At 42.2% G+C, this 15,982-nt stretch overlaps 1 protein-coding gene across 2 annotated transcripts in view; it reads left to right on the forward strand.

Moving 5' to 3' along the window:
* The window catches only part of HMCN1 (hemicentin 1), a 354,179-nt gene that overhangs the window by 112,020 nt on the left and 226,177 nt on the right, over positions 1 to 15,982 (forward strand). For both annotated transcript variants that reach the window (XM_006267576.4, XM_019500190.2), the window contains exons 10-11: positions 3,860 to 3,981; positions 12,624 to 12,899. In XM_006267576.4, coding sequence (XP_006267638.2) covers positions 3,860 to 3,981; positions 12,624 to 12,899 — 398 coding nt within the window. The remainder of the gene's footprint in view (positions 1 to 3,859; positions 3,982 to 12,623; positions 12,900 to 15,982) is intronic.

Here is a 15,982-nt window from a genome sequence, read left to right on the forward strand (position 1 = left end):
TGCATTCCAGTCAGAATAATTCTGAAGCATATATATGTTAGTGTTGAGATTTGGATGGAGGGGCAGAGGGGAAGAATATAATGGAGTCAGGCTACTGAGCATAGTTCTTCTGTGCAAGATGCAAGCAGCTTCCAGTACCTCCTGAATAAAGTGATGTTGCCTATCTGCTGCAGGCCATGTCTGCACTGCAAACTTACTACACTTAGCACTGTGCCTTCAAAACATACCACGTGGCTCTACGAATACAACAGCCTGGATCAGAAGAGGTGTAATTGTATTTGTGCAGTGCCAAGAGTAACTAGCACTGCTGAGAGTTGATGCCAGTTACTCTGAATGAAGTTGACTTGCTTTGACTCTGGGCAGAAGTTCAAATGCTACCATACAGCATTTTTAAAGGTGACATGGCTGGGTATAGTAATTTTGAAGTCTAGAGATGTCCTTAGTGGTATTCCACAGCCTCTAAGTGCAATGGCAATGTTAACAGCCAAAGTATGCCTTATTAATTGAATACCAAAGTGAATACATTCTTAACTCCCCCCTCCCCCCCATACACTGTTGAAAGCATAAAGTTCTACAATCCCTTTTTATGAGGTGTTATTTACATTTGGTCATCCTAGACATGTCCATTATCAGCTCTGTAAGCATATACTTCACCAGTACAGCCAAAGACTGTTGTAGGGCCATGTTGTGGTTGGAGGCAGGAACAGGGGAGCATAACTGCATCAGTTGTATGCATCCCTTGTAGTGCTGGGATTATGTCCATGTTTGCTTTGCATGTTTCCTGTGCAGCTATGGACCTCTAGTCCTGATGGCACTCCTTGGTTGCTGTGACTGAGAGTCCCACAGCTGCAGGACTCAATTCCAGCCACTGTGGGTTGCCACAAGGATCAAGAGTCTGCAGCTGTAGACTTTTGGTCCCAGCAATCGTGGGGTGCGTCCACAGCTGTGAATCCTGCCAGCTATGAAACTCACAGCTGCAGCTTTTTACTTGCCTGCTCATGGGGAGTCTGGGATGGTGATCCCAGGCTCCCCCTGTACTGGCAGGAAGGCATGATAGGATCTGATGCTGGATCCCACAATCATGCCTCCTGCTAGGCACATGTGGCATGGCAGGAGGTGTGATTGTATGGACCATGTATCCAGTCCTAACACATGTTTACTTGAATGTCTGGAGCAGTGGTTCTCAACTTTTTTTGTACCAGCACCCATTTGTAAACATTGGTGGCCAGTCCCAACCCAGTGCCCCTTACCCATAGGCCCCAGCCCCGCAGTGTGTGGGGTGGGTGTCTGGGACAGGGTGGGGTGTGTGAGGGGCATGCGGGGCTCCAAGCAGCCCCAAGTAGTCCCTTGCAGGCAGGAACTCTGATAGCCTGCAAGGGAAAAGCCACAGCTTCCCACATTTTTCTCCTTTAAAGGAGAATTCATTTTTAAAGTTTGTTGATCCATTTTTAAAGTTTGTTTGCGACCCTTTCATATATTCTTGGAACCCACTTTTGGGTTGTGACCCATGGGTTGAGAAATGCTGGTCTAGAGGAGCCCTTTGAAAAATATGTTAAGTAAAATGTGCAGTACAATGAATTAAAATAATTTAGGCAAAGATTGGGCTTGATATTGAAAGGTATTAAGCAACCACAACTAATGTAGAAGTTGCACGGGCAGGTGCGTACTCAGTATTTCTCAGGTTTGGATCCGAAATATAGAGTAGATGTCTGCAATCACATGTTACTATTATTTTAAAATTTTTTGTTCTCAATACACCAACTTTTTTGTTTACCCTTACCACAGGGTACTTAAGGTATACAACAAAGTTGGAAACAAAAAAAGAGGATTGTGTAACATCAGTTTTAGCATTCTTTCCTCGTGGAACAAGGGTATTTTACTTTTTAGTTAGGAAAGGCATTAGTATCTCTTAGGTAAATATTTTTATCATCTCATTGGTACTGGCAGTTACTGCTGTTTCTGTTGCTGGCGGTGCATTGCTGAACGCCTTGGAACAGCAGCCCTAATGCATGAGTTTGCACTGAGCCTGGGGTAGAAGGGAATAAAGAGAGCTATTTACAATCAGTATGTTTTTATCCATGGCCTAACATTTTATAGAAAACAGATTCTGCTGCATCATGGTGCTGAAATACTGAGCTTTAATGTGGACCCCCAAATTAACGTAAGCCTGTTTTGTTTATGGTCTTTTTCCTGAAGTATTCTGAAGAGGTTGAGGGACTTTGGGCAGATGTGAGAGGGAAAACAATAGAAACACTGCTTTCCCACATTACATAAGGTGTTTGCCAAAGGCTTTATCGTTAGTCTAGTCTTTATCAGATATAATTACATACCATAATAACAGACCACAGTCAGTGTTGGGATACAGTAGAAGGACAGTTAGTTTGTTTAGTTGTATTCTGACATTTGCACTGTATCATGCAGTGAAAAATGTAGCATCTGAATCTTAACATTATTTCACAGTTTAAGAAGCACAAAGGAATGTTCTTTGCAGTTATATTTCAGTAGTATTAATTCTCCTCCCTGCACCCTTTTTTGGGTAGTATTATACATGTAAAAAATATAGCACTAAAACTTGGCAATTTTACTTGTGGTATGTTTTATAGGCAAAAGCCAGGTATCTCCTTACCTTCCCATTTGATTATTTTACTCACATTTGCAGTTTCTACTTAATCACACCTCCACAGTTTATTTTTTTCTGCATTGATTCATAGATTCATAGATGTTAGGGTCGGAAGGGAGCTCAATAGATCATCGAGTCCGACCCCCTGCATAGGCAGGAAAGAGTGCTGGGTTTAGATGACCCCAGCTAGATGCCTATCTAACCTCCTCTTGAAGACTCCCACGGTAGGGGTCCCCAAAATTGCACGCAGTATTCCAACTGCAGTCTGACCAGCGCCCGATAGAGGGGAAGTATCACCTCCTTGGATCTGTTCGTCATGCATCTGCTGATGCATGATAAAGTGCCATTAGCTTTTCTGATGGCTTTGTCACACTGCCGACTCACGTTCATCTTGGAGTCCACTAGGACTCCAAGATCCCTTTCTGCTTGCTTTGTATATACACTGACTACCCCATTTGCTTTAGTGCCTGGGGTTGATAAGCCAAGAGGCAAAGTAAAAAATTATAGTTACTATTCTTGGTGCTAGTGTGGCATATCCAGATGGCAGATGAGGGTAGACACAGACTAGATACAGATACAGCCTGTGTGCTTCCCCTGAAAGGGCGCTGGGACCAGTGCAGTTCCTGCATTGAGGAGAGTGGAGAGGCAGGCTGAAGCTCCATTCCTCCAATGCTGGTGATCACTCTGGAGCTAAGCACCACATGCATTGGGAATAGTTCAGCTCCTACTGTGGGATAGTGCAACCTGTGTGCTCACTCTCTGAACCTCAGGGCTTTTATCTCGATGCAGCCGTGTACTGGTTCCAGCACTGGCTGCATATTGGCAATAATGAGAATCTTAGAAGTGTAATAAGTAAAAGCAGATAATAAATATGTGCACATTCATACTTTCACTTAAATCAGACCAGTCAGGACCAGCTAGGTGAGAGACAACTAGGACAGCAATTTTTGTTACCTGTCAGGTTTTATTTTTTTCAAATGTCTGTGTTGATGTCTCCTGCAAGAATCCATACAAATTAAGGCTCAGAAAAACATGATCAATTTGTTTGTTCTTTTTTTAAATAGGTCCTTAAATAAACAACATCCATCTTGAAAACTAGTGCATCTGCTTTTTCTCCGAGAAATATCTGTTACCCTTATTGAAAGTCCTACTTTTCAGTTAGTAGCAGACTAGGCCCTTTCATGTCTATCTCCTCAGTTCTTTCAAGCAATTACAGAAGTTCTTTATTTTTTCCCCCAGAGAATCCTCTGTTGTGAATTGGGAACTTGCCAAAGTCACTTTGTCTGATGAGGGTTACTATGAATGCGTGGCTGTTAGCAGTGCAGGAACTGGACGTGCTCAGACATTTCTGGATGTGTCAGGTAAGTGTGTGTTACTTCTCAGCTAGTGTACTACATTTTATAGGGAGTGCTGGGATGCTTAACAGAAAGCAGCAGCAATGGGTGACATGAACTGTAATCTTTTAGTGCCAACAAAATATTGTTGTGATACATGTTATGTTAATATTAATTCTTTTGTCACAAATGTCCCATGTGTCTAGGTCCTTAATGGAGGTATTTTCCAGTTCAGCAAAGCATTTAAGCATGTCCATGTTTATTCAGTAAAATGTGTAGCCACCAGTGAATTATTCAGTAAAATGTGTAGCCACTGGTGAATTAATTCTACCACTTGCAGCAGTGCAAGGTGCAGTATCTAGGGAGAAGGAACCAGCAACACACCTATAGGCTGGGGAACACCCTTCTTGTCAACACGGTGGCAGAAAGGGATCTTGGAGTCATTGTTGACTCCAGGATGAACTTGAGCTGCCAATGCGAGGAAGCAGTCAGTAAGGCTAACAGCACCTTGTCATGCATCTACAGATGTATCACAAGCAGGTCCAGGGAGGTGATCCTTCCCCTCTATGTGACATTGGTACACAGTTGGAGTACTGCATCCAGTTCTGGGTGCCACACTTCAAGAGGGATGTGGCTAGCATTGGGAGGGTCCAGAGGAGGACCACTCACATGGTCAAGGGGCAGTGGGGCAAGCCCTACGAAGAGAGGCTAGAGGGCCTGAACTTATTCAGCCTCCACAAGAGAAGGCTGAGAGGGGATCTAGTGGTGGTTTATAAACTCACCATGGGGGCACCAACGGGAATTGGGGTAGACTCTGTTCCCCCAGGCACCACCTGGGGTTACTAAGAATAATGGCCACAAATTGTTAGAGAGAAGGTTCAGGCTGGACATCAGGAGATATTACATTACAGTTAGGGCTGCCAGGCTCTGGAATGGGCTCCCAAGTGAATTGGTACTCTCTCATACCTTGGGGGTTTTCAAGAGGAGGCTGGACAGATATTTGGCTGGGGTGATATGACCCTGACACCCATTCCTGCCCGGGGCAGGGGGTTGGACCTGATGATCTGTTTAGGTCCCTTCCAACCCTAAGTACTATGATACTGTCCCACCGATGTCAGTAGGACAGAGGGCATGGGCATATAAATAAGTTATTGCAAGGTGGGATTTACAGGTGGGTCGTTTGTGCTGTGGTTGTTGCTTTTGTGCTTGCTCTTACCCTAAAGTTAACCTGTCCTGTCTTACCATTTGTCACTGGGGCTAAGCTACTATGAGATAGCTTTCATTTACTGTATGGTTGGCAAGCTGGTCAATTGACCAGTCAAATATCATCAACAGAATGGTCAATTGACTACATATTTCTTGACTGGTCAAAGATTATAGCAATTTTGCAAAAAATCCCAATTTTTTTATCATTTTCTTGACAGAAATATGATTTTTTGTTGTTTTTTAACACATTTCTTAATGGAAAAAATGTACCTTTCTGTGTGTTAATTGGACCTATTGGCATTTTTTTACAGTTTCTGATAGATATTTGACCAGTCAATTGACTGAACTTTATTTGACTGGTCAAATACCCAACACTAATTTACTGTAAAGAAAAAATGTGTATACAAGTAGTTAGAGCAAGGCAGCTACCGCACTATCAGTTCCCTCCCCCTTCTTCTTCTCCTCCTTTGCCTTGTGCTACTTTCTTCACACATTTAAGTGCTTCACTGAATAAACATGGTCTGCCAAATCTCTTTTGGAAGCACAAGTTGAAGTCTCAAACAGTCTGCTCTTTTTTTGTCTCAAACCTTAACAATTACACATTGAACTGCCAGCCTGTAAGCACAAGTTGGATAGTTAGCCAGACAATTACAAAGATTTGCACTGGAATTAATTTCCACTTTACTTTAAAACATTTTCTTAATTTGTTAGAAATCTGCTTTTTTCTTCTTACTTCTTGAATAAGAATAATTCAGACAAATGAAAATAAGGGGAAAAAACGTGCCTGACCATAGAGATGACTCCTGGGATGGGGATTTGAGGAATGTTATGCCCCATGCCAAACACTGCATGTCTTGCCATGTCATGCATCAGATTCCAAATGTGCCTTTTTAACATCTGCCAGGGACCCAGAAGAACTAAAAGGTCCATTCCATCTCTGATTTATAATTTCCATCACTACTTTTTTGGTTAACTAGCATAGTTTAAGTAGGCAATACAATTGTCTTTATATGGTCCCATATATAATCAGAGCAAGTCCCTATTTGTTCCCTAGAACTGCAACAATAACAGTTCCTGTTTTTTTCAGGCTGTGGCCTGGAACTGCCAGCTGGTGGGTCAGTGGTGGGGACATTCTCTGTGCTCATTCAGGGCTCAGGCACTTGGGTGCTGCGCCTGCACCCTTGCTGCAGCTTCTTGCAGCCTCCTGCTCCTCTGACTGCGGTGTGACACCGCTACCGGTCGATGGGGAGCTGTCCTGGGACAGGTGTCTGCAAACCGTATCCGCACTGTCACCACTGCCTCCACCACCCTGCTAGAGGCTGCACCTGCATTGTGGAGGATTGGGAGAAGGAAGGGGAAGCATGGTAGTATGGATACGGTTTGCAGAAGTCCAGCCCATGCACAGCTCCCCACAAGCTGGAAGCTGGCTACACCCAGGCCATAGCAGGGGAGAAAGGGGCTGGAAGATATGATGGTGGCATGGGCACAACTCCCAAATGGCAGGCCTTGGTGCAGGGGTGGGAAAAGCTCTCTGACACCACCAACATGCTGATCCTGCATTGAACTGGAGCTGGGAAGGTGGGGAGAAGCGGCAGTGACACAGGTGCAGCTGGAAGCTTCTTGCTGCATGGCCCCAGCACTTCCATGAGCACAAACACAGGCAAAGCCCTCCAGTTCCTCAGGCTGAATCCAGTGACTCCATGGGCTGGGGTGGGCCCTATATTGCCAGTGCCTACAGTAGAAAGTGTTGACCTTATTTATTCAGTCATGATCCTGACTCAAGCAGGGGGCTTGACTAGATGATCTTGTGAAGTTATTTCCAGCCATACTTTCCTATGATCCTATGATCCATTCAGGGGACGTTATTTCCCTTACAGACCAATTTAAAGAAAAGACTCTTGTTCCTGTCTTGCATTTATTTTGTCTATGTTCCTGGTGTTCAGATGTATTGAATTCCAGAAAATTATGAGAATCATGAAAGTTAGCAAAAGAAGTACTTCCATGTTGTGCATTTGAACAAACTGCATTTGGTTACGAGTAAGGGAACAGGACAGCAACATAAAGAGAAATGTGGATGCAGATTGCTAAAGACATGAAAAAATGTTGATCCTAGAATGACTTTAATGGGAATGCAGATCTTAACTAAAAACATTTGTTCAAATAAATGAAAACTGTGTTGAAGAGGATCAGCACGTTCATCAAAATTTAGTTTGGATCTAGGATATCTCTAAGATTTTATTCTTGGCAACACTAATGATACTCAGTGGGTGCATCTACACGTGCAACGGTGGAGCAATAAATTCCAGCACAGTTCACACCAGAGTCAACTGCTTCTAGGTGCAGAATCGACATGTGCACCCAAGGACCACAGCACTTTGAGCCAGGGCAGAGCAGCCCTGGGCTGGCAGGGGAAATTGGGGGGTCAGCCCCAGGTTTCAGGTGGTGTTGTTGGGCAAGAGAGGGGCTGGCTGAGGCATGAGAGTGCTAAAATATGGCTCTTGTCACCATCTACATGTGTGTCTCAGCGCACATAACTGCTCCACTGTAAGATAGTACTGTTCCTGACAATTACTATCTTTTGGCGGACTTAATTTATTGTGCCCTAATACTGGCGCACATGTAGATGGTAATACTTCACTGCAGAGCTAATTAGTTTACTTTGCAGTAAGGCACATGTATAGATGCACTCAGTGAAGGCAAGACATACAGGTGTCTATATCAGCAAGCTGTAAAGAATGCTTTAAACAGAAAGACTGAGGTTATGATTTAGATATGCGTGTGTGTGTGTGTGTGTATGTGTGTGTGTGTGTGTGTGTGTGTGTGTGTGTGTGTGTGTGTGTGTGTCCCACATCCTGGTAGAGTTTGCTTATATGGACATCTGTAATTCTTGCCATCACTGACCACACACACACATATGTACACACCATAATCTTTTAATCATAATCTCAGTCATTTTATTTAAAGTATTTTTGCCCATCTTTCATTCTGTCATCCCAGCTGGGGAAAAACAGGACAAATACTGTCAGCTCAGTATTTTATTTAATGTGTAAATGCTTTGGAATCCTTTGGAATGAAAGGCACTGTTTAGATAAAAATCAAAGGAATTTGGAAGATGTTGGTTATTGGGTTTGTCTAACCATATCACTGTTACTGATTTATCTCCAAATTCATATCCACTATCAACTGTAATATCAAACAAAAATGCTAGACATGAAATGAGAGTTCAGGAGAGCTTATTTTATAGATTACAAATGCCATGGGAGGACCTTCTGGTCACAAGATGGTAAACAGCTGGGCTTGATATTAGTTCCATATTTCCTACTAAAATCCACACAGTCAGTAGCTTTATTATGGAGTTTAGACTGTTCTTAAAGTCCATTAACTGACTAAAGGATATTAAGGAGGGGTTTTGTTTCCCACCAGCAGCCAGAACCTTAATGTTTTCCAAATGAAAAAGAACTTAGCAAATTGAATTTTGTTGCCTTAATTTAGGAATAAAAATTGAATTCAGCCAAAATAACCATTAATCAGGACATGCACTCAAGCATAAATGTATTAAAGTATTCACCGTCTTCAACAGCAATCTATGCAAGAGATCCAGCAAATGTTCAGCAGATGAAGAGACACAGCACTGAAGTCAATGAGTCCACCTTAGACATTCAAGCAGAGAGCTAGTATCTATTCAGTAATACGTTCGGGCCGAGTACTACCAGGCATGTGCTCATATGAAACTTCTGCAAGATAATGTACAACAGAGCAAACTAATCAAAGACTAACATATGTTTGTTTTTTTGTTTAAGCAAACTCATGAGAATGAAAGCCTGTCACTCCTGTTGGAAACACTGAGGGCTATGGACAGGCTGCTCACAATCTTAATCCTAATTCCTTTTTGACATTATTTTAAAGGGGAGATTTTCATAAAACACCCAAGGGGAAAGAAGCCTAGATTCCATGGTGATTCTGGAAACTTCATCCTGAGGTGGTATAGGCATTTCCATTATTATTTTTTTAACAGTCTTGGCTAAATCTCTCTCAAATTTTTTTCAGTGATTTTATACAAAACGGTGTGGCTCAACCTGAATTGTACTAAAGACAGTAGTCTTAGTACTTTGTAGTTTATACTAAAATAACATCTTGGACTTCAATTTCCATCTGTTCTGATTCGTATCCGGAACCAGAATTTTTATTTTGCCTGATTTATTTTGTCTGACTCATTATTTATGTAAAGGTGCTTCTACATAGGAAAAAAAAGACTTATGTGTTTTAAATTCAGAACAGCTAACCTGGCTTAGCTTGCTTAGGTTAAAATAACAGTGAAGAGGAACACACATTTTAACTTGAGCTTGAGTTCAGTCCTATCACCCCTAGCACCTCTGCAGTCAAAGTTGCTAGCCCAAGTTAAAATGGTCTTCTGCTATTTTAAGTAGCATTAGCTAACTTTAATTAGTGAACCTGAGTTAAGAATTATTTTCCAGTGTAGATGTATGCTAATAGAGCTGATATCACTAAAAAGTCCAAAGCATTTTCTTTATGATAAAATGTTAATACTAGTGCTTTGTGAAACTCCGTATTGAAAGCTACTTTGTTTGCCTACTGAAAACCTTCAGTGGTTTTGGTTATGCATGATGACCCTGTTTACCTCTCTCAAACTGCTGACTGAGAGCATTGAGCACAAACAGCTGTTGCATTTGACTCCGGAGGTGCCAGCATTTTGGTAGCATTATGGTTATATGGGTGGGCGGTCCTGAAATATTTTTTCTTTTATAATAAGGACACAGAATGAAAAACTTTTTGCAGAGAATGAAGAGATTCCTATATGCATCCTTTGCTTTGGGATCCATAAGGGAAAAAGGGCACTTTGTAGCTTTGGGATCCATAGGGAAGAAGGGATCTATAGGGAAGAAAGGTTTTGGGATCCATAAGGAAGAAGGGCACTTTTAGGGCTCTGTCCTTGGGCCTATATTGTTCAACATCTTCATTAATGATGTGGACATTGGAGTCAGAAGCGGACTGGCCAAGTTCGCTAAAGATAACAAACTTTGGGGTAAAGCATCCACACCTGAGGAGAGGAGGGCGATCCAGGCTGACCTTGACAGGCTCAGGAAATGGGCGGATGAGAACCTGATGGTGTTTAACACCGAGAAATGCAAGGTTCTCCACCTTGGAAAGAAAAACCTGCAGCATCCTTATAAGCTTGGCAGTGCTATGCTGGCTAGCACTGCGAATGAAAGGGACTTGGGGGCCATGACTGACCACAAGATGAACATGAGCCTTTAATGCGATCCTGCAGCTAGTAAAGCGAGCAAAACGCTGGCTTGCATCCATAGATGCTTTTCAAGCTAATCCTAGGACGTCATTCTGCCATTGTACTTGGCCTTGGTGAGGCCGCAGCTGATGTACTGAGTCCAGTTTTGGGCTCCACAATTCAAAAAGGATGTGGAGAAGCTTGAGAGAGTCCAGAGAAGAGCCACGTGCATGATCAGAAGTCAGGAAAACAGACCTCAAAACAACAGGCTGAGAGCTATGGGACTCTTCAGCCTGGAAAAGTGCAGGCTCAGGGGCGATCTAATGGCCACCTATAAGTTTATCAGGGGTGTTCACCAGGATCTGGGGGAACCTTTGTTCACCAGAGCGCCCCAAGGGATGACAAGGTCAAATGGTTATAAACTCCTGCAAGACCGTTTTAGGCTGGATATAAGGAAGAATTTCTTTACTGTCCGATCCCCCAAGGTCTGGAATAGCCTGCCATCGGAGGTGGTTCAAGCACCTAATTTGAACGCCTTCAAGAGAAAATTGGATGTTTATCTTGCTCCGATCCTGTGACCCCAGCTGATTTCCTGCCCCTGGGGCAGGGGACTGGACTTGATGATCTTCCGAGGTCCCTTCCAGCTCTAATGTCTATGAAATCTAGATGTGAATTATTACTTCCATTTTGAATGGTACTGTAGGGTTAATGTAAGGAAGGCATTTTTTGAAATCCTTACATATGAATATTTGTAACAAAATAAGTTGAGTTCTCTTGCTCCAAGCAAAGTAAATTTAATCTCTTAGAGTATTTTCTGTTTATCTAGCTGAGAGACAATATATCACTGATCTTGCATTTTGTCAACTGCTGTGTGAAAGGTACTGGAACCATGTCAACATTCTTCAGCTTCAGAAAGAGCAGACGCTTGTTTGATTTTTTTCCCCCTACTATCATTCAATCTTAAAATGGCAAGTGGCTTGTTAGTTTGTACAAGGTTTTTAAAGAAAGTTGCAATAAAGATATGTAGTCTGAATGGTGGAAGCTATCGTTGTAATTGACATGTGCACATGATTGAGAATATGGAGCGGTATAATTTGGCAGATACAGCTCTAGACTGGCACTTGGGAATCTGTATTCCAGTCCTGGCTCTAGGAGTGCCCTATTGGGGAAGTCATATTCTCTGTCTGTGCCTCAGTTTCCTTACTTGTAAAATGGGAATAAAAATACTGAACTTACCGGTAATCCTTTGAACTCTACAAATGAAAAGTACTTGTTGTAGAAGAAGTATCTCAACAAGACATAGGAGGAAAACTATTTTTCACTAAGCAGCTGGGTTAAGTTTGACTTTTTTCTTCTCTTTTCCTTTTTCTTGGGTGGTATTTGATGTAGCTAATTATGGGGTATGCAAGTGTGGCTGGCCCCCAGCTCAGGAGGAAATTTTACTCTTTGTGAACGCATCAAACTTCCATTTTCTTTGCTTATGTTTCTCCATTTTGATATATACTAATAAGGATTTGCTCCTGCTGATTACAGCTCTCATTTCTGCTAAATCATTCTCCCAGTTTACAAATGCATCACACTTAGGCTTTTAGTTACTGCAGATCTCTATTTCTGTCTTAAAGAATGAGTCCCCACTGAGGGAAAGAAAAAAATGGGACAGGGCAAAAATCCAGTGAAGTCTCTTGTACTTAGTTTAAGTTTCCTTTCCCAAATAAATATTACCTCTCAGTATTGATAACCCAACAAGAGCCATTTTGTCTGATTTGAAACCTTTGTGGGTTTCAGGATAAATTGCAAAACAAAGAGTTTGCATTCTGTTAAAGGGGGTTGAGAGGAAGAAGCAGAGAAGGGGTCAGACAGAAATCAAGCAGTGACAGATATGGTGGAGAGTGCAGCATAAAATGGGTATGGATCTGAAGAAAGAGATAGTAAAATGTTGAAGGATTTCAGGGATAACAAACATATGAGCGACACAATGATTCCAAAAACAGTTGGCATAGGTTTTTCCTTGCCTATAGAGTAGCACTTTGGAGACTTCGTTTGTAGGGTAGCAAATTGAAATCTAGAGCCCTATCCATATCCCATTTACTTAAAAAGACTCCTTGATTCCTGGCTTCACTGATGTAAAAGGGAGCTAAGTAATAAATAACTCAATTATATAACTGTTTACAAATGGCTTCTGAGACCTTTCTCTGTTTTTTCTTTCTTTTACACACAGAGCCTCCGCCTGCCATCCAGGTTCCTAACAACGTCACAGTCATTCCTGGAGAAAGAGCCGTATTGACCTGTCTGACATTAAGCACCGTGCGTTACAATCTCACGTGGCACAGGAATGGCAGGGACTTTAAATTTTTGGAGCCCTCTCGAATAAGGATGATAAGCAATCTGTCTTTAGAAGTAAAAACTGTAAAGCTCACTGATGCTGGTGAATACACGTGCATTGCTTTCAATGAAGGTGGATCTTCTGCAGCTTCTGTCTACCTCACAGTGCAAGGTAACAAAGATGATGAAAATTAATAATCTTCTAAGACGCATTTATTTTCTTAATCTTTCCCATGATTGCTTCTTATGACTTGCCCTTTCTGCACTTTGGGAAAACTTTCTGCAAACTGACAGAATGGGGATGTTGGTGTTTTTTTGGCTTGTATTACAGTATCACAGAGAGCCTCCAACCATAATCAATAACTCATTGTGCTACTTGTTTGTACAAACATTGACTTAGCTACCCTCCTGTCCTGTGCCAAGTGTAATTTGGATGCACTAACGAGTAACACCCATGGTGTTGTCTTGGCTGGGTAGAGCCGACCGAGGGAAACGCTGGTTAATAAAGCGAATGTCAGGCGGGCTGGTGGATGGAGAGGCGAGACAGCGTATTGGTTGCAAAAATAGTTTTTACTTACGCTGCTGGTGGCCGTGACGCAGGCTGTAAAGGCTGCTTGCGTAGTTGCAACGAGTTGCTCCAACCGGCAAGAAACCAAGCCAGTGAGTCCACAGACGAACCGAGCATGCAGGGGAAGGGTACGTCGGGGATAAGTGCTCGGCGGCGGGGAGAAAAAATCGGTAGTTGATCAGGCTACTGATTCGCTCTGCCACGAGTCAGGAATTCTTTAAAGTCACTCTGCAGCGTGCTCAAAGTTCTCCAACTTGGGCGGAAGTTGCGCGGATTTTATACGGCTAGCGAGCCAATTACTAGTCGTTAAGTAGGAATAATTTAGAATCAGCCAATAATGGGGTGCGAATTTACATACAAATGGCAGGAACCTTTTTGCACCGGGGTTTCCTCTCTGCAGCAGAAAATTCCACCGTGCAAAGAAGCTCCAATGTGGCTGGAAAATTCCACTGTGCCGAGGCACTAAAAATCATTGGGTTATGACATGCCCCCTTGCCGACGGCACAGCTGGAATTATAAACATGTGTATGTGTTATAAGTAATTTTCCTCTAAGGACTCATCGGCTTTACAAAGCTTAAATAATTAACAAATACATATAAACAAACAATTCTATAGACCGGTCTTCAACAAACTATAAAATACAATAACGTAAACATATAACAACAATTATTGGTCATCATCTGACTGGAGAACATCTATTTGGGACTCCCCTTTTTTATTAGTTAGTGAAATGTGGTTCATAACGAAGTAGTTGCCACGGAGCGTCCGTCTGTTTCCATAGCAGACAATGCCAACTAAAATACTTACAAATATAGAAAGAGAGTTCCACCCACTGCACTACCGATAATGGTACCCCAATTGCCTTCCTGCATTGCTGTTAAGGTTAATGTTAACGCTAAACCTGTAATGCTATTAGTTGAAGGATACCATGAAACTGTGGGCGATCGTGTGGTAATGGTGGTAGAAAGATCTAATATCTAAATAGTCTTTTGATCGCTTCTTTGACCAAGGGAATTTGTCACCCTACAAATATAAATCCCAGCATAATTGTGAGTTAGTGGGCTATTGAAATGCAGAGTATTGTTTATAGACAGTAAGCCTTTAGGCCATTGTACATCTAATCTGGCCCAGGTAAATTTTATAGGTGTTGGATTAGAATTAGCATTGCGCTTAAGGTGAACATTTTTTTTGTCTAATAAACCAATTTTTGTCATAGACAGTTATTGACACTTCAGGGGCGTATTGAATGTCTAGTATGTAAGAATACCTTATCTCCTTGTCCAAAGTTGGGTGACTTACAACACAAGTTATGCATCTTCCGTTTGCAAATCTAGTAGGAATGATTTTATATTGATTTACAACTGTCACTGTTTCATTTGGAAAGGAAGTTGAACTAAATTCTATTTTACCAAGGTCTCCCTCCCAATTAATATCTGCAGCAGGTTTTCCTGTGGCTGCTATACACATGGCTGCTACTGCCCAATTTTTACCATCTATTAAGGGAGTTGGTCCCTTTGTAAAGCTCACAGTGGGTTCAACAATTACAGTTATAGTTGTTATCGACTCTGCATTTTCTAATGGGAATGTAACTGCTTTGCATACATACTTTCCTGCATCATAGAAGCTCACATTGTTTAGGTTGATTGTTATATCACTGAACGAAGAGTTTTTAAATGCCACTCTTTCATGATATTTTCTTTGAACAGAAAACCCATATTCAGGATGATGTACAACCATAGTTTGTGCACTTTTACCATGCAATTTTTCCCATGAAATTTGTATTATGGTGTCATTTATATTAATTATGCACTTTAATGTGACATTCTTTCCCCAAACTGCTGTTACGTGTGGATCAACAACTGGTTTGACTAAAGCACCACAGCAGAAACGGGAAAGAAGCAGTGTAAGGACAAGTTCTAACCCAGCAAACATTTGCCGTCTCGGTGTCCCTGCGGCGACCATTGCTGCGTCGACTTGACAGTGCTACAATTCGGTGCTTGGTAGACCTAGCGATCGAGCAGCTGTAGATTGCCACTTCGTTATGGTCGGACCTGTAAGGAAACACCAAAAAAAACAAGAGAAAACCGTAATCGGGTTCACTATAAGGAAACTGGGTGAACGTCAGAACGGCAAGTCATCCAGTTGTGGTGAGCGATAATAGAGGGACGATCGGGCTTTTCTTCTAGTAAGACGGAATAGGTGTTAGGATACTGTTCCGACCGTTGAACTATTCCCTTGTAGACCTGTGGATGAGATTGACGAGGGTGCGGTACTGAAACCCATACTAACTCATTTGGTTGGAATTTAGGTTCCCAAGGTAGAGGTTTTTTGGTATTAGCCTTGTCCCATAGTGGCTTTGAGATGTTCAATGAAATGAGGACGTCATGATTATGCTTAGTCCAGTTTTTGTACGTCCCTCCTCCCTTGAGACAAAGTTGTTCCTTGTATAAGCCGATGTGTCTCTCCACGATGCCATTAGACTGCGGGTGGTATGGCAGATGAAGATGCCATGTGACGTTATGAAGAAGAGCGAATTTCTCCAGAGTGTTAGAGTTGAAAGGGGGTCCTCCATCAGACTGAATTTCATGAGGAGGTTGCCAGGCGGCAAATGCAGCGGTTAAGGCAGAGACAACAGCAGTGGTGTTGCTCTTTCGTAAGGGGATGACCTGTAACTGACGCGTCCCCA

Source organism: Alligator mississippiensis, chromosome 5 (genome assembly GCF_030867095.1).
Source record: "Alligator mississippiensis isolate rAllMis1 chromosome 5, rAllMis1, whole genome shotgun sequence".
Taxonomy (NCBI): Eukaryota; Metazoa; Chordata; order Crocodylia; family Alligatoridae; genus Alligator; species Alligator mississippiensis.